Genomic DNA, 18565 nt, shown 5'->3' with positions numbered 1-18565 from the left:
ACGCATGAATATTCTATGAAGGGGTGTGTACTTCAGGATATTAACAAAGCAAAAAAAGAAAATCAAAACATTGAATACATTGTTATTTGTTTTCTATTATTCCATGTCCAATTTTGACACAATAAATGAGAAAACAAGTCGGTTTAAGGGTTTTATTTTTAAAATGCAGAAAACGAGTTGTTTTTTTCGAAGTCGCCTTATTTATACACATATGGGCCACCAGGTCTCAGTTCGGGGGTGGATCACTTATCCTCACTCAAAATTGCACTGGATAACCTTTCAAACTGCATTCCAACTCCGTGGGAGCAATGACATCCTACAAGCTCACCTATTTCAACATGCGAGGTAGAGCAGAGCTGCCTCGGTATATCTTTGCCTATGCTGGAATAGCCTTCGAGGATCGACGGGTAGAGTGGAGTGACTGGCCATCGATTAAGAAGAGTGAGTAATGTTTTAGTAACCAGATCACTTCAAACACATTGACAAGACAATTGGCTACTGAGCAGTTATGAGCTAATAGAGGAGCTATAAGAAAAAAATCGGTATGCGACTGTATGGATTTTATGATCCCGACCCGTATTTACCCTGGTATGGCCCCGATTTCCAGTGTTGTAGGTACCAACTCGGAGGAAAGTTTGAATCAACGTGGAAAAGTCACCAACGTAAGGGAAGTTAGTATTTTCACCCAACTTTTAACTTAAATGCAATAACATGGTGAATTTTTTTGTTTAATTCACGTTAGTTTACAACTCAACCAAATGTACATCAAAACTAAAACGTTGTGACCAGTGAGACTCGGTCTCAATCTCGTTGTCGGATACATTTTTACTCGGTCAGTAGGTTTTCATGAGAGTGAAGTCATATCGTATATATAAAAGAATCAAGACAGCAGTGATAGCAGTGATAGAAACATGAAGTTTCGTTACAATTTTATAATTTTCCTACGGATAATGTGTTCATTAGACATGGTGGGATATTTTTTGTGTTAGCAAATGTAACAAGCGAGAAATAGCGTTGGAAACAATTTTTTTGCGCATAAAAAAATAAATAAACATCATATCGAAGGAAAGCATATATGGTGTGTGGTCGTACACTACAACTCGGGAAACGATGCAGTTTATTAGGCTATAGATACACAGTACATTATGAATTTGACAGGGTGTTGAACGTGCACGCTTTGACTTTGATGCTGATTTCCAATAAATATCGAGGGTCTTATTCTGGTGACATGATGGTCGATGCTTGACTGCAGCCGTTTGACAAATACAAATATTCTCGCTCTTATCCATAATCTCATCATGTAGACTCCCTTCCTGCACTGTGTGCGAGCTGTTGACTAGAGCGCATGTGCATAGACAGACCAGAGTCGGCATATTTGGTATTTAACGCAACCTTTTGAGGGACAGAACTATCCGTAGAGCTGAAAATGCGATGGAAACACATTGAACTTTAGATTTGTATTCGGTACAAATCAATTTGGTGGAAACACACCACTGGAGGGAAATGTGCATATTTTCGTTATGCTGATTTTAGAATATTCGCATGAAAATCTGTCGTCAACTGGATGGAAACCTAGATACTGAGGACTCCTCCAATTTCTTCCAGAGACCAGCCCAGTAAAAAAACTAATCATCAGCTCCCATTCAGCAAGTGCATAAAACCGTTAGTCAAATATCCTCACCCCTTAAATTACGAAAAAAAGATTGCAGTCAGAGTGCAGTATAACTGCAGTATGCGGCAAATACTGGTCCAAAATCATGTATTTTTACTGCAGTAATTTCAGTGTAACTGCAGTAGTTCTGCATTTACTACGTCCACAATACCACAGTCAACTGCAGTTACTAAACGGCAATCTTTTTTTGTAAGGGTTTTATCACACAATATCTTATCGCCTATTGAAACCTGAACCTGGACTTACTTTACTCATACAGCATTACTGCACTTGGGAAATTGTTTGAAAGTGCCACACTCACTATTATTAAGGGGAGACCGGGGCGTGCACTCACTATTATTAAGGGGAGACCGGGGCGTGCACTCACTATTATTAAGGGGAGACCGGGGGGTGCACTCACTATTATTAAGGGGAGACCGGGGGGTGCACTCACTATTATTAAGGGGAGACCGGGGGAAGTTGTTTGACAGTGCCACACTCACTATTATTAAGGGGAGACCGGGGGAAATTGTAACCTGTTTGGTCTGTTTATCTTTATAGACCTGTTTGGGTCAGTGAGTATTTGTAAAGTGACTCTCTATTTGTCCCCAGCATACATTTCTTTCACCATTCTGAATGCATAAAGAATCCATATATTCTTTTGAAATATGAACACAGAAATACCGGACATTTTTACCTCCTATGGCGGCGATTTTACAAAATTACAATCATGGTCTTGAATTGGACTCACATTCTTCTGGTCTTGACTCGGTCTCGGTCCCCTTGCCCCCCTCACGGTCTTTGGTTTTGACTCCGATTCGATTTGCTCCTGTCTCACTTTAGGTGGTCTCAAACACAACACTGACATTTTCCATCTTCTGGTTAGAAGTGTTGATGACGAACAACAGCATACTTATTAACAATCTCTCAGCCTTTCCATTAGGAAAGCTCCCAGTGCTAGAGGTGAATGGACTCCCTCTGACCCAGAGTCTGGCCATTGCACGGTTCCTGGCAAAGGAAGCAGGTAATAATAATATAGACTAATACATTTAAATTGTAAAGTGCTTTTCATTAGTGTTCCCAAAGCTCTACATAGGCAGAAATACAATAAAAACATTTTGAATCAAGGCAGGAAATAGCAAGAATAGGCTAGGTGCTAAAAAGATGAGGACTATAAGAAAGTCTAGAAATGTGTTTCATGGCCTGTTTTTAAAAGTTCCGATTGATGCAGTGACTCGCAGATGACCAGGGAGAGCATTCCATAGACTAGGGGCAAGGGAGCAGAAGGCTCAGTCCTCCGTTGTGACGGAGATGTGTCTTATAATTAGAATCCTATATTTGAACGATAGCCAACTACTGTATGCTAGTAATGACTAGTATTCCCCAACATGCACAGCTCCGATCTTAAAGGCCCCCCACTGCACATTTTTATCTCGATATCAAATCATTTCTGGTCAACAATCAAGTACCTTACTGCGATTGTATTCAATCAAAATTGTAAAAAAAAAAAAAGCTTCTTAACAAGAGCAATTTCTCAAGCAATAATTTAGCTTGGACTGGTCTGAGTGGGGAGGGGAAAACTAGCTGTTTATTGGTAGAGAGGTTTGGATCTCTTTCTTATTGGTCTATTAAAATGATTTACCACCTGGGGATGTCTCCAGGCAGGTCAAAACTACATCCCCCCCAAAACAGGCTGAAATGTCAGGCAGTCTTTTCAAACAGCTCTTACACTAAAAGGGCATTATCATTCATTTTCACAGTATTGCAGCCTCATAGTGTGGAAATGTATACACACACAACACAGGAAACTGCATTGGATCTTTTAACAATATATTGAATAATCTTGTTATGGTGAAACAGGGGAAGTAGCAAGAAGAAGAGGATATTCCAGAACATTCTGTTCTCTTGCATTTAATGAAATTTAAAAGGCAAGAGAGGAACATAAAACGCTTGGGAACTCGGTAGCCACTGTGCTTTTGTAACAACTGTTCATTCCCTTCCTGGCGCAACTGTTTTTTTCCCCAGGGCTTGTGGGTAACAGCAGACTAGCCGAGGCCCAGGCAGATGCTCTGGTCGACACTCTCAACGACTTCACCCTCTTAATCCCATGGAGAGAGGACAACCCACAGATCAAAGTAGGAAAGGCACGGACACCCAATCCCAAATCGACACTTACAGTGCATTCGGAAAGTATTCAGACCCTGTGACCTTTTCCACATTTTGTTACGTTACAGCCTTATTCTAAAATATTATATCGTTTTTTTTCCTTATGCACAATACCCCATAATGACAAAGAAAAAAATGCTTTGTATACATTTTTTTTCTAATTTACAAAACTAAACATATCACTCTTACATAAGTATTCAGACTATTGACTCAGTACTTTGTTGAAGCGCCTTTGGCAGCTGTTACTTACAGCCTCGAGTCTTCTTGGGTATGACGCTACAAGCTTGGCACACCTGTATTTGGAGAGTTTCTCCCATTCTTCTCTGCAGATCCTCTCAAGCTCTGTCATGTTGGATGGGGAGCATCGGTACACAGCTATTTTCAGGTCTCTCCAGAGATGTTAGATCGGGTTCAGTCCCTGCCGCTAAAAAACATCCCCACAGCATGATGCTGCCACCACCACGCTTCACCGTAGGGATGGTGCCAGGTTTCCTCCAGATGTGACGCTTGGCATTCAGGCCAAATAGCTCAATCTTGGTTTCATCAGACCAGAGAATCTTGTTTCTCATGTTCAGAGTCCTTTTGGTGCCTTATGGCAAACTCCAAGCGGTCGGTCATGTGCCTTTTACTGAGTGGCTTCCGTCTGGCCATTCTAACATAAAGGCCTGATTTGGTGGAGTGCTGCAGAGATAGTTGTCCTTCTGGAAGGTTTTTCATCTCCACAGAGGAACTCTGGAGCTCGGCTAGAATGACCATTGTGTTCTTGGTCACCTCCCTGACCGGGCGGCCAGCTCGAGGAAGAGTCTTGGTGGTTCCAAACTCCTTTCATTTAAGAATGATGGAGGCCATTGTGTTCTTTGGGACCTTCAATGCTGCAGAAATGTCTTGGTAGCCTTCCCCAGATCTGTGCCTCAATACAATCCTGTCTTTGAGCTCTACGGACAACCTCATAACTTGGGTTTTTGCTCAGACATGCACAACTGTGGGAGCTTATATAGACATGTGTGCCTTTCCAAATCATGTCCAATTAATTGAATTTACCACAGGTGGACTCCAATAAAGTTGTAGAAACATCAAGGATGATCAATGTTAACAGGATGCACCTGAGCTCAATGTCGAGTCTCATAGCAAACGGTCTGAATACTTACGTAAATAAGGTATTTCATTTTTATATAAATGTGCAAAAATGTATACAAGTTTTTTGCTTTGTCGATATGGGGTATTGTGTGTAGATTGTTGAGGAAAATGTTCTATTTAATCCATTTTAAAATAAGTCTAACGTAACAGAATGAGGAAAAAGTCCAGGGGTTTGAATACCTTCCAAGTGCACAGTATGCCCAATGCAGTTATGAAGATCTGAGAGGATTTGATATGCGAAAACCTCCATCTAGTGCTAGCCTATCAGAAGGCAAGGTAGAGCTATTAGCTCATTCTCCCAGATCTCAACAAGTGCATAGGGTCTAGTGGTCCATTTAGGATTGGACCAGAGATATGTTCATGAAGTGTTTGAAAGTCACTCTGGATAAGAGCGTCTGCTAAATGACTTAAATGTAAATGTTTGACAATGGCGTAACAATCATTCATAACATAATCTGAGTCTAGGACACTGTACACTTATGACCACTCCTCAAATAAATAGCATTCTCAATGGAGAATCTCCATTTCCTTTTTTCCAGGACAGATGTTTTTTTTGTTGTCAGGGAAACCCATCCCAAGAAATCAAGTCATTAATAGTGACTTTAGTTTAAACCACAGTAGGGCTCAACCTCTGCATGCTGAATGATTCACAATGCTCACCTGAGTGAGAACCCTGTTTTGTTCTGCAGACACAGAAGATTGACATGCTTTTCCAAAGCCACGCCCCCAAGTTACTGGACCATCTCCAGTGTCATTTGGGAGACAGGAAGTGGTTAGTGGGTGATTCGGTAAGTTGAAAGGAAGGGGGCTCTCCACTGTAATTCAGTCCCATAATTTTGGCCAATGACATCGGTTTGTTAACATGACTCATGAGACATCTAAATAGTGTGAGGAGCTATAGGACTATGGGCTCATTGTAACAGCATCAATGGAACAGAGTTATTCCCATGTGTTGGATGTTTGGTACCATTCCATAGATTCCATTCCAGCCATTACAATGAACCTGTCCTCCTAAAGTTTGGACACACCTTCTCATTCAAGGGTTTTTCTTTATTTGACTATTGTCTACACATTGTAGAATAATAGTGATGACATCCCTTTGCCTTGATGACAGCTTTGCACACTCTTGGCAAGAACAGCTACAATAAGCAAAGAGAAACAACAGCTTTGCACACTCTTGGCAAGAACAGCTACAACAAGCAAAGAGAAACAACAGCCCATCATTACTTTAAGACATGAAGGTCAGTCAATACAAAAAATGTCAAGGACTTTGAAATGTAAAAAAATAAATACAAATAACCTGGAATGAGTAAGTGTCCAAACTTTTGACTGGTACTTTATACTCAACAGTGGATATTAAAATGTGTCTGTGAGATCTATATCTATCTATCTATATCCTCTTGAGACTAGGGGAGCAGTATTTAGATTTTTGGATGAAAACCATACCCAAAATGAAACTGCCTATTTCTCATGCCTAGAACCTAGAATATGCATATAATTGTCAGATTAGGATAGAAAATACTCTAAAGTTTCCAAAACTGTTAAAATATTGTCTGTGAGTATAACAGAACTGATATTGCAGGCTAAAACCTGAAGAAAATCAATGGGTGCACCAAGAGGATATCATATCGAGAGAGCGAGTTGAAGTCGGAAGTTTACATACACTTAGGTTGGAGTCATTAAAACTAGTTTTTCAACCATAACGACATATTGTACAGATTGTTTTACGAGAATTCTGACAAACTACACACATCATTTATTATAACTTTAAAACTACACAAAACCATCAGATAATTGTATGATTCTAATCAATTTCATACAGTCATAAGGTTTCAGAGTGTAATTATTTCATCATTATCTTCCAACATTTAAATTACTTTAAACTCTCTGGGATATGTGGGGCGCTAGCACCAAATTCAAATAAATTAGTATAAAAATCAAACTTTCATGAAATCACACTTTCATGAAATCACACATGTAAGATACCAAATTAAAGCTACCCGTGTTGTGAATCCAGCCAACATGTCAGATTTCAGAAAGGCTTTTCGTCGAAAGCAAACAATGCTATTATGAGTGTAGCACCTCCGTAAACAAAGAGAAAACATATTTCAACCCTGCAGGCGCGACACAAAACGCAGAAATAAAAATATAAATCATGCCTTACCTTTGACGAGCTTCTTTTGTTGGCACTCCAATATGTCCCATAAACATCACAAATGGTCCTTTTGTTCGATTAATTCTGTCGATATATATCCAAAATGTCCATTTAGTTGGCGCGTTTGATCCAGAAACTTGCAACTTCCAACTTGCGCAACTTGACTACAAAATAACTCAAAAGTTACCTGTAAACTTTGCCAAAACATTTCAAGCTACTTTTGGAATACAACTTTGGGTATTTAACGTAAATAATCGATAAAAGTGAAGATGGGATGATCTGTGTTCAATACAGGAAGAAAACAAACTGTAGCTAGCTTTCTGGTCACGCGCCTCTAACAGTACACTTGAAGTGACCCGCATTTTGAACAGGGCTACTTCTTCATTACACAAAGAAAAAACCTCAACCAATTTCGAAAGACTGTTGACATCCAGTGGAAGCGGTAGGAACTGCAAGAAGGTCCCTTAGAAATCTGGATTCCCAATGAAATCCCATTGAAAAGAGTTACCTCCAAACAAACAAAAAATCGGAATGTTTTTTCCTTGGTTCCGCCTGCTACATATGTTCTGTTACTCACAGACATGATTCAAACAGTTTTAGAAACTTCAGCGTGTTCTATCCAAATCTAATAATAATATACATATCTTCTGGGGATGAGTACCAGGCAGTTGAATTTGAGCATGCATTTCATTCGGACGTGAAAATACTGCCCCGTCACCAAGAAGTTAACAATAGTGTGAGATGAGACAAGGATATCCCTGCCGGCCAAAACCTCCCTAACCCGGAACGACGCTGGGCCAAATGTGCGCCGCCCCATGGACCTCCCAGGATCTCTGGTGGCACAGCTAGCACTGCCTTAGACCACTGCGCAACCCAGGAGGCGCTAAAAATAACTGTTTGGCCATAATGTATAAACATGTATACGCAGGGCCCCGCTGTAAAAGAGACCTTGGTCTCAGTCGGTGTTCCTTGTTGAAACAAAAGGTATAATAATAATAATAAAATAACCATTGTTATGTTTGGAGGAAAAAGGGGGAGGCTTGCAAGCCGAAGAACATCATCCCAACCATGAATCATGGGGGTGGCAGCATCATGTTGTGGAGGTGCTTTGCTGCAGAAGGGACTGGTGCACTTCACAAAATAGATGGCATCAAGAGGAAGGTAAATTACGTGGATATATTGGAGCAATATCGCAAGACATCAGTCAGGAAGTTAAAGCTTGGTCAAAAATGAGTCTTCCAAATGGACAATGAACCCAAGCATACTTCCAAAGTTGTGGAAAATGGCTTAAGGACAACAAAGTCAAGGTATTGGAGTGGCCATCACAAAGCCCTGACCTCAGTCCCATAGAATATTGTGGGCAGAACTGAAAAGGCGTGTGCGAGCAAGGAGGCCTACAAACCTGACTCAGTTACACCAGCTCTGTCAGGAAGAAGGGGCCAAAATTCACCCAACTCATTGTGGAAGACTACCCAAAACATTTGACCCAAGTTAAACAATTTAAAGGCAATGATACCAAATACTAAGAGTATTTGTAAACTTCTGACCCACTGGGAATGTGATGAAAGAAATAAAAGCTGAAATAAATCACACTATTATTCTGACATGTCACATTCTTAAAATAAAGTGGTGATCCTAACTGACCCAAGACAGGGAATTTTTACTCTGATTAAATGTCAGGAATTGGAAAAAAATGAGTTTAAATGTATTTGACTAACGTGTGTGTAAACTATTACCTTTCTTTGGCCAAGAAACACGAGCAATGGACATTAGACCGGTGTTAATCAGTCCTTTGGTCTGAGTCCAAATTTAAGTTTGGTTCCAACCGGCATGTCTTGGTGAGACAGAGTAGGTGAACGGATGATATCCGCATGTGTGGTTCCCACCGTGAAGCATGGAAGAGGTGTGATGGTGTGGGGATGCTTTGCTGGTGACCTTCAGTGATTTATTTAGAATTCAGGGCACACTTAACCAGCATGGCTACCACAGCTTTCTGCAGCGATACGCCATCCCATCTAGTTTGCACTTAGTGGGACTATCATTTGTTTTTCAACAGGACAATGACCCAACGCACCTCCAGGCTGTGTCAGGGCTATTTGACCAAGAAGGAGAGTGATGGAGTGCTGCATCAAATGACCTGGCCTCAACCTAATTGAGATGCTTTGGGATGAGTTGTACCGCAAAGTTAAGGAAAAGCATCCAACAAGTGCTCAGCATTTGTGGGAACTCCTTCAAGACTGTTGGAAAAGCATTCCAGGTGAAGCTGGTTGAGAATGCCAAGTGTGCAAAGCTGTCAAGGCAAAAGTGTGGCTACTTTGAAGAATCTAAAATATATTTAGATTTGTTTAACACTTTTTTGGAGAACAAAGAGAAACACAGACAGACTGACAGAAAGCGTGACAGCAGAGACCGACTGCACAACAGTGAGGTAACAGAGGCTCAGTTAGTGGTGAGTTGTATTTGTCTTACTCAGCTGGTTAAAAAAGAGAGGACTACGTTTCATAAGTTATTGGTAAAGTAAAAGTTGATAAATGCTGTAGTATAGTGTACTGGAAGGTGTGGAGGTGTGCAACTTACTGTATGATAGAGAAATGAACATTCTCTGGCAATAGTTCTGGTGGACATTCCTGTGGTCAGCATGTCAATTTACATTTACATTTACATTTAAGTCATTTAGCAGACGCTCTTATCCAGAGCGACTTACAAATTGGTGCATTCACCTTATGACATCCAGTGGAACAGCCACTTTACAATAGTGCATCTAAATCTTTTAAGGGGGGGGGGAGAGAAGGATTACTTTATCCTATCCTAGGTATTCCTTAAAGAGGTGGGGTTTCAGGTGTCTCCGGAAGGTGGTGATTGACTCCGCTGTCCTGGCGTCGTGAGGGAGTTTGTTCCACCATTGGGGGGGCCAGAGCAGCGAACAGTTTTGACTGGGCTGAGCGGGAACTGTACTTCCTCAGTGGTAGGGAGGCGAGCAGGCCAGAGGTGGATGAACGCAGTGCCCTTGTTTGGGTGTAGGGCCTGATCAGAGCCTGGAGGTACTGAGGTGCCGTTCCCCTCACAGCTCCGTAGGCAAGCACCATGGTCTTGTAGCGGATGCGAGCTTCAACTGGAAGCCAGTGGAGAGAGCGGAGTGACGTGAGAGAACTTGGGAAGGTTGAACACCAGACGGGCTGCGGCGTTCTGGATGAGTTGTAGGGGTTTAATGGCACAGGCAGGGAGCCCAGCCAACAGCGAGTTGCAGTAATCCAGACGGGAGATGACAAGTTCCTGGATTAGGACCTGCGCCGCTTCCTGTGTGAGGCAGGGTCGTACTCTGCGGATGTTGTAGAGCATGAACCTACAGGAACGGGCCACCGCCTTGATGTTAGTTGAGAACGACAGGGTGTTGTCCAGGATCACGCCAAGGTTCTTAGCGCTCTGGGAGGAGGACACAATGGAGTTGTCAACCGTGATGGCGAGATCATGGAACGGGCAGTCCTTCCCCGGGAGGAAGAGCAGCTCCGTCTTGCCGAGGTTCAGCTTGTGGTGATCCGTCATCCACACTGATATGTCTGCCAGACATGCAGAGATGCGATTCGCCACCTGGTCATCAGAAGGGGGAAAGGAGAAGATTAATTGTGTGTCGTCTGCATAGGAATGATAGGAGAGACCATGTGAGGTTATGACAGAGCCAAGTGACTTTGTGTATAGCGAGAATAGGAGAGGGCCTAGAACAGAGCCCTGGGGGACACCAGTGGTGAGAGCGCGTGGTGAGGAGACAGATTCTCGCCACGCCACCTGGTAGGAGCGACCTGTCAGGTAGGACGCAATCCAAGCGTGGGCCGCGCCGGAGATGCCCAACTCGGAGAGGGTGGAGAGGAGGATCTGATGGTTCACAGTATCGAAGGCAGCCGATAGGTCTAGAAGGATGAGAGCAGAGGAGAGAGAGTTAGCTTTAGCAGTGCGGAGCGCCTCCGTGATACAGAGAAGAGCAGTCTCAGTTGAATGACTAGTCTTGAAACCTGACTGATTTGGATCAAGAAGGTCATTCTGAGAGAGATAGCGGGAGAGCTGGCCAAGGACGGCACATTCAAGAGTTTGAGAGAAAAGAAAGAAGGGATACTGGTCTGTAGTTGTTGACATCGGAGGGATCGAGTGTAGGTTTTCAGAAGGGGTGCAACTCTCGCTCTCTTGAAGACGGAAGGGACGTAGCCAGCGATCAGGGATGAGTTGATGAGCGAGGTGAGGTAAGGGAGAAGGTCTCCGGAAATGGTCTGGAGAAGAGAGGAGGGGATAGGGTCAAGCGGGTAGGTTGTTGGGCGGCCGGCCGTCACAAGACGCGAGATGCTCCTGCAAAACTTGACCATCTGTGGCATTGTGTTGACAAAACTGTGCCTTTTATTGCACCCAGCACAAGGTGCACTTGTGTATCGATTCTGTTAACTCAGCTTCTTGATATGCCACACCTGTCAGGTGGATGGATTATCTTGGCAAAGGAGAAATACTCACAGGGATGCGAACAAATGTGCACAAAATTTGAGAATAAGCATTTTGTGCGTATGAAACATTTTTAGGATGCATTTAAGCTCATGAAACATGGGACCAACACTTTACAGGTTACATTTATTGGTGTGTTTAGTTACAGGATTACCTCGCATACTTTAAACTATTCAGCAATCATTTGAAAATTAGTTTCCATAATTTGACTAAATAAAATAATCCACCTGTCGAACAGAAAAATGTAGATCTTTAGAAAATGTCTCTTGCGACATTGCATTTGTAGAATTAACCTGGGTGGGTCAATGGAAACCTGCCAATTGTCCTGTGAGTTGACAGGATAGCATACAGATCTGGGACCAAGCCATGTCAGTTTCTCCAACTGCCTCGCTCAATGTGGCCACCATAGTCTGACATACCTTACCTTATTCTGTTTGGTGCAGGAGACCTGGGCTGATCTGTACTGCCACGTGTGCTTCACTACCTTCAGTGTGCTGAGCCCGGGCTTTGCGGATCACCATCCTGCCCTGTGTGGCCTGACTGACCGGGTGGAGGCCATCCCGAACATCGCTAAGTGGATCCAGTGCAGACCTACAACAGAGTTCTGAAACCTGAGCCCAGTTCAGTAGGGACAAAACAGGATAAATGTTCTGAAGCTTAGAATTGGTCCAATAATTCTCATTTAAATGTTTCAGTTTCAAATGTGTCTGCATTTCCGTGCTCACTGAACACAAACCACAACTTACCCTGCAATGAGGAATGTGTATGCAGGAAGTACTGATGTGAGGCACATTACTGTAGCAGTATAGCCAAACATGACAAAATGAAGATTGCAAATGTACTTTAAAAATAAACCATTAAATATTAAAATCTTTATTTACTGTTTCGACAAACCCTGTTGATGTCCCAACAAGGACATACAACAAAAACAAACGGCCAAGTAACAGCTTCGACATGGGTTTTACGGTACAACCGCAACAAAAACGAGCATTTCTTAAATGGACAAGTTCAGGTTAGTCCTTCCCCGTTTTGGCCCTTTTGCTTTCGTTCCTAATGAATACATCCCTAGTTCTGCACAGAGCAGAGTGGCCTCAACAACACTGTCAACAGGGGCAAACAATCCATTCATATGATCTCTATTCCAGACTGTTGGAAGTGGACAGCTGTGTCTCATGGGTGGGTGTGAGCAGGGAGACCCACAAAGTTCCAGGAGGAGGATTCAAGTATCCGTGGCAAGTTTCAGTCAATCGGTGGCGCCTGGGCGGTGACGCTCCAGGCTGGATCCCAGATCCTCACAGGCCCAGTGATGCTTTGAGCAGAGAGGCCAGGTCCTTGGGTATGGTGCCCTCGTCACCTGGGTACGAACACAAAACGATTAAGTGATGATTCCATTTCTCAACATGTGATACTGATTTATTACATAAAGAAGAGACCATGGACACTGGACTTCCGGGTTGAGTGTGTCAAGCGCGCGTCTGTATGTGTGCTAGGTCCTTACCCTCCTCGGCAGCAGTCATGTCCTGCTCCAGTTTGAGTTTCTTCTGACCCAGCTGCAGCATGCAGCCCTCTATGGTGTCCTTCTGGATCAGCTTGATCACCTGGACTGTCCTGTAGGAGGACATGGACAGACATGGACCACCAGTCATTCATCACAAGAGTATTGTAGTATTGTCTCATAACTTGCCAGGTTTTTTTGTGTGACCACATGGTAACTCTTATCGTCACTACTTCTAGAGACTTGTCTCTAAGCAAGCCATCTCTCACTACTGACCCTAACCCCATAATGCAGCCCAGCCCTCTCCGTCCGTCCGCATTATGTGCTTTGGGTCAGTAGGGGGGGCCCGTCTCACCTGGGCCCCCCTTTCCTGTCTGTGTCTCACCTGGTCTGCCCCCATTTCTGTGTGTGTCTCACCTGGTCTGCCCTAGTCTGTGGCAACGGTCCTCAGCCTGTTTGTCGTTGTAAGGGTTGTAGTCGATGTCATGCATGATGACCACGTTGGCTGAGGTCAGGTTGATACCCAGGCCTCCGGCCCGCGTCGACAGCAGGAACACAAAGATTTCCGGGTCCGTGTTGTAGTCATCAATCAGCACGATCCTGCACCAAACACAGGTGGGTCCGGGGAAAACAATGGCTTTCTGCTGTTTCTGTACCGACACTACAACTACATACAACACTACATACACTAACATCAGTCTCTGAATATTGGCCACTGCCAGTTAAGAGCTTTTTGTGACGAATTACCTTGGCTCCAGTTGCACTCTGCCAAAAGACTTGCATACAATGTTGGACGGAAGCCATTCAGTTGAACCCACCTGTCTGCTATGGGCGTGGAGCCGTCCAGTCTGATGTAGCGGTGGCCCAGGTGTTTGAGCAGAATCTCTAGGATGTCCAGCATCATGGTGAACTGACTGAAGAGCACTACTCGGTCTCCCTGCAGAGACAGCACATTTAGGTCTTTGAAAAGCGCTATGATGTATTATTGTTATTAGAGCACAGTAAAGCACAGATCAGGACTGTATTCAGTGATGTGGAGACACCATGACATTTAACCCGGCGCTAAAGCACATGGCCCCTCTTCCTCGTCTCAACCTCTTCCTCTCATTACCTTGGTCTTGAGCGTGGCAAGTAGTGTCTGGAGCAGGTGAAACTTCCCAGAGTCCAGTACAAGGTCTTTGTCCAGCTGGTATTTGTCCAAGGACGAGTACTGCTGGCACAGCCTGTGGAGCTCAAAGTCAGACATCACAGCCATGTCCTCTTGGATCAGCACTGGGTCTGCATCAAAATGGGTCGGCTCCTAGGGGGGGCATAAAGAACAATTATAGAGAGAAGAGCCAGGAGATGAATATAAACAGAGAGAGCAGATTTAAGAGGTACGGGTGGTAAACAGGGTTACGTAGGAGAGGGACTTTTATCTCTTTTATTTACTGAATAAACCAAAACAAACACAAAATGAATGAAGCAACAACCTTGAGCATGAGGCTACTCATGGCCTCCAGTCTCTCTGTGGTGTAGTACTGCCGGTGGAGCAGAGGGTGGTTGGCCATCTTCCTCAGCTGCATCATCACGTTGCACAGCTCTCTCTCTACACACGTGAAAAGAATGAGAGCGAGTGGGTGGGTGAAAGATTTGATTGAATTGAACGGAATTAAATGTATAAATTAATGTAACTGATCTATTCAATTGCTTTACTGTACTACAATTGCATTGCTTTGGCAACACACGGTACCCATTGGTGTGTGTGAGTGAGAGAAACAGGATGTAAGACACCGACCACACAAAGCGTTATCCCTGATATCTCACCTGCCATCACATTGTGCTCGTTACGAGGCACCAATGTGTCACGACACTGCTGGAACACACAGTAGGGTGAAACTGCCACTAGATCCTGACTTTGCGTCTATTTGACATTTTCCCCACTAATGGTTTGAGTTAGGAACAGGGAGGGGAAACCGATCTGTACCTAGGAGAATGTTCATCCCAGAGTTCCCTACAGTTCAGTACGTACTCTCTCCGATGGCAGACTTCTTGAACTTGTCCACCATGGTCTGGTAAAGCTGCTGCTGCTTCTCACTCATCGGGCAGAATACCAACTTCTCCTCCTTCGCTGGCAGCAGCTTAAGAACCTGAGACACACAGACACATTTAAAGTTTAACGTTTATTTAACTAAGCAAGTCAGTTAAGAACAAATTATTATTTACAATGACGGCCGACCGGTTAACTGCCTTGTTCAGGGGCAGAACAGCAGATTTTTACCTTGTCAGCTCGGGGATTCGAACCAGCAACCTTTCGCTCTAACCACTAGGCTACCTGCCACCCCACACAGATATCTTTAAAATGTAACATTGTGAACCATCCAACATTTCTAAGTTCCCCCAGTCACTGAGTCCTTACGTCACTCTTGACTCGTCTGAGCATGAAAGGTTTCAAGATGAGTTTAGCCTGGGCGATACGGTCACTCTCGAAACGACTCTGCTCCTCATGGGATTTCTACAACAAAACAAAATATAAACACCATCAAAACACATCCTACAGTACAAGTCTGACTAAACATGAGGGGAGTGGGAGCAAGGTCCGTATTCACAAATACCTCATTTAGACAGCATTGTTGGTATGTGGCCTGTGAAAGGGGATGATCCCCCCCACCCCCCCACACACACATTCTAAGCCTTTTATATCTCCCCGTATGCTGAGTGGGAATAGGGGCGTGCGTCTAGTGGAATAAATCCACTGTATACGTGAATTAGTTTAAGCAGGTCTTCAGAACAATGAGACAACAGGACCGAGTCACCCTAGTCGACAGGAAACACCCTGGTCGACAGGAAACACCCTGGTCGACAGGAAACACCCTGGTCGACAGGAAACACCCTGGTCGACAGGAAACACCCTGGTCGACAGGAAACACGACGGCACCAAATTAACTCAATCGTTTGTTCAAACAAAAATTTACGACACACTTGCTGATCACAGTCAACACACATTTTATAGTAAGAATGGAATTTAATATTTTTCCCATCAACTTGAGTGTCATGGGAACCTGTCAAACAAAAAAAGTGCCTTAAAAAAAAAATATTTAAACTTTAAGCAGTTAAGAACAAATTCTTATTTACAATGACGGCCTACCGGGGAACAGTGGGTTAATTGCCTCTTTCAGGGCCAGAACGACAGAGTTTGACCGTGTCAGCTCGGGGACTCGATCTAGCAACCTTTCGGTTACTGGCTCAACGCTCTAACCACTAGGCCACCTGCCGGTCCAATTAGAAACAGAGCGCATGCCCTCTTCCTGAGAGTTTGTATGTGCGTTGGAAACAACAGGTTTCTAATCATGTAAAAAATGTAAATCTGACCTGGATGACCTCTGTAGGAGCATTTGAAAAAGTTGTTTCATCTTTGTTTCCTACCATCACACTGCTTTGTTAGATACAGTGTCCGAGATACTGTAACCTATAGCTAGCTTCTGGCTCCAGGAGGAGAGGACTAGTGCAACAGCTTGCATCTTTGTTTCCTACCATCACACTGCTTTGTTAGATACAGTGTCCGAGATACTGTAACCTATAGCTTCTGGCTCCAGGAGGAGGGGACTAGTGCAGCAGCTTGCATAATTGCGCATTATTCCTTGGATAAATATTAGCTGCAATACTGAAGTAAATGTATCATCACCAGCCAATGTGATCACACCATCGCTCTCTCTCTTTTCAAAGTCCCCACCAGCTATTTTGGCCGAAGACCGATACACTACAAAATCGCATGCACATTACCCAGAATTTTAAAGCTAATTATAAGGGCCTTTAAATATTTATCTGTCAAAGTCGAGAAAATATTTTAAAAAATGGTTAAAAGGCAAAGCATTACTGTGACAAGCATGAACAGACCAAAATATCTACATTTTAATGGAGAGGAAATGCATTCAAATGAATTGTGTCTGAGAAGTTTGATGTCAGATAAGAATGTTCATGACTTTACGAGGGCCAAAGCCAGTAAGATGAAAGGAGACATTTTATACTGAGGCGTTGGTGGGACTTTTAAACATAATACCGCAATCGTGATTACCTCAGTTGGAGGAAATAAAAAGTACCTTTTCAGATAAAGATAAGGTGGTAAAAAGCTGAATTTGGCAGGTTTTTGTCTTGGCATGATAAAGTCTCCGAGTAGGAGCACTGAGCAAGAGTTAGTTGTTACGATTTAAAAAGGGCAAAACGGATCCTAGATCAGCACTCCTACTCTGAGACGCTTTGTGAAGACAGGCCATGGTCTGAGTTTGGTACAAGCTTGGTTTGAAACCCAGTTTTGATCTCCAATTCCCATCCGCTCGATTCAAGCTTCTGCCAGCCTGACTAGTGTTGTAAAATTCCAGTAACTTCCAGTTTGTCTATAAATCGTGGTTGGAAGAGATTTCCAGCTTATTCCCTCCAGATTACGAGAATATTGTGTCTTCAAATCTTCCAACCCTGGGAATTTGGGGAAAGTGACCAAAAATGTCAACCCTAAACCTGACCTTACCACGGAGAACATCTTGGCTATCTGCGTGGTGCTGCTGGAGAACATGGAGGGCATGATGAAGTTTAGCAGCGACATCAGCTCCAGCAGGTTGTTCTGCACAGGGGTGCCGGTCAGGAGCAGCCGGTGCTCAGCCTGAGGACACAGAGACAGGTAGTCAGGGAGAGAGAGAAACACAGGCAGGGAGAGAGAGGAACACAGGCAGGGAGAGAGAGGAACACAGGCAGGGAGAGAGAGGAACACAGGCAGGGAGAGAGAGGAACACAGGCAGGGAGAGAGAGGAACACAGGGAGAGGTAAACAGAGTTAGGAGCAACCGGTGCTCAGCCTGGGTACACAGAGACAGTCAGTGAGAGCGTCAGAGCCAGGCAGTGTTGGGTACACTAACATTGATGGCCATGAGGTGGCGATAACGGAGGGACTTCATGTTCTTCAGCATGTGGCCCTCGTCAAACACGGCGTACTTCAGTTTGAGCTTGCGGAAGAGACTGCGGTCGCTGTCGTTGCCGATGGCCAGGTTGTATCTGCAGAGAGGAATGACAGACATCAGCATCTATAGTTGAACGTTCATTCCCCACGTCGGGTCTACATCAAAGTGGAAGGGCTTCAGGCATGCAAGCACACACTATGACCACTAGGGGGGGACACAATGAATTTCTATCTATTTTACAATCAGATACTGTCGGCTTTTGTGTGAAGCTGTCTAATGTCTGTTGTTGGGGGCCTGCGCTGCTGCCAGCAACGGTTTGTGTCTCCGTGGGTTTCTTTCACATGGCTAGGCATTGGACCTGTACTATCATCACTGTACCTCACCTCGCAATGTTAGCATTTCACCACCATCTCATTTAACATCTCAAAGTACTGCCATATTGGACTTCACAGCTGTTGCTTGCCATTCTCTGCCATTTTCCCAACTTAACAACGATGGCATGGTGAGCATGATGATGATGATGATGATCGGGAGCGGTTATTTTATAAT

At 43.9% G+C, this 18565-nt stretch overlaps 2 protein-coding genes across 6 annotated transcripts in view; one reads left to right on the top strand and one right to left on the bottom strand.

Annotated features, from left to right (window-relative positions):
• Positions 1-219: 219 nt before the first annotated feature.
• LOC124034646 (hematopoietic prostaglandin D synthase-like) lies at positions 220-12457 on the top strand. 4 transcript variants are annotated; one of them, XM_046348094.1, is made up of 5 exons: positions 220-441; positions 2595-2675; positions 3677-3786; positions 5644-5742; positions 12035-12457. In XM_046348094.1, the coding sequence occupies exons 1-5, from the start codon at positions 309-311 to the stop codon at positions 12197-12199; spliced, it is 588 nt and encodes a 195-aa protein (XP_046204050.1). In that variant the 5' UTR covers positions 220-308; the 3' UTR covers positions 12200-12457. The 4 variants fall into 4 exon arrangements, with proteins under 4 accessions (XP_046204050.1, XP_046204049.1, XP_046204052.1 ...); XM_046348093.1 differs by having other exon boundaries at positions 2583-2675; XM_046348095.1 differs by lacking the exon at positions 220-441 and adding an exon at positions 517-662 and having other exon boundaries at positions 2583-2675.
• Positions 12449-18565, bottom strand: part of LOC124034645 (SWI/SNF-related matrix-associated actin-dependent regulator of chromatin subfamily A containing DEAD/H box 1A-like) — a 23763-nt gene continuing 17646 nt past the window's right edge. For both annotated transcript variants that reach the window (XM_046348090.1, XM_046348091.1), the window contains exons 14-23: positions 17975-18110; positions 17591-17722; positions 15485-15580; positions 15098-15215; positions 14559-14674; positions 14198-14386; positions 13905-14023; positions 13504-13686; positions 13090-13199; positions 12449-12945 (exon numbers count right to left, since the gene is read on the bottom strand). In XM_046348090.1, the coding sequence (XP_046204046.1) occupies positions 12884-12945; positions 13090-13199; positions 13504-13686; positions 13905-14023; positions 14198-14386; positions 14559-14674; positions 15098-15215; positions 15485-15580; positions 17591-17722; positions 17975-18110 (1261 nt within the window). In that variant the 3' untranslated portion in view covers positions 12449-12883. The remainder of the gene's footprint in view (positions 12946-13089; positions 13200-13503; positions 13687-13904; positions 14024-14197; positions 14387-14558; positions 14675-15097; positions 15216-15484; positions 15581-17590; positions 17723-17974; positions 18111-18565) is intronic.

This window comes from Oncorhynchus gorbuscha, linkage group LG04 (genome assembly GCF_021184085.1).
Source record: "Oncorhynchus gorbuscha isolate QuinsamMale2020 ecotype Even-year linkage group LG04, OgorEven_v1.0, whole genome shotgun sequence".
In the NCBI taxonomy this organism is placed as follows: domain Eukaryota; kingdom Metazoa; phylum Chordata; class Actinopteri; order Salmoniformes; family Salmonidae; genus Oncorhynchus; species Oncorhynchus gorbuscha.
The sequence above is the reverse complement of the archived record's forward strand: the minus strand, read 5'-3'. Positions and strand labels throughout refer to the sequence as shown.

Coding starts and splice junctions, on each gene's coding strand:
- LOC124034646 (XM_046348093.1), top strand. CDS start 309: ATGACATCCTACAAGCTCACCTATTTCAACATGCGAGGTAGAGCAGAG. Junction 3,787..5,643: donor AGGACAACCCACAGATCAAA/GTAGGAAAGGCA, acceptor TTTGTTCTGCAG/ACACAGAAGATTGACATGCT. Junction 5,743..12,034: donor AGTGGTTAGTGGGTGATTCG/GTAAGTTGAAAG, acceptor TGTTTGGTGCAG/GAGACCTGGGCTGATCTGTA.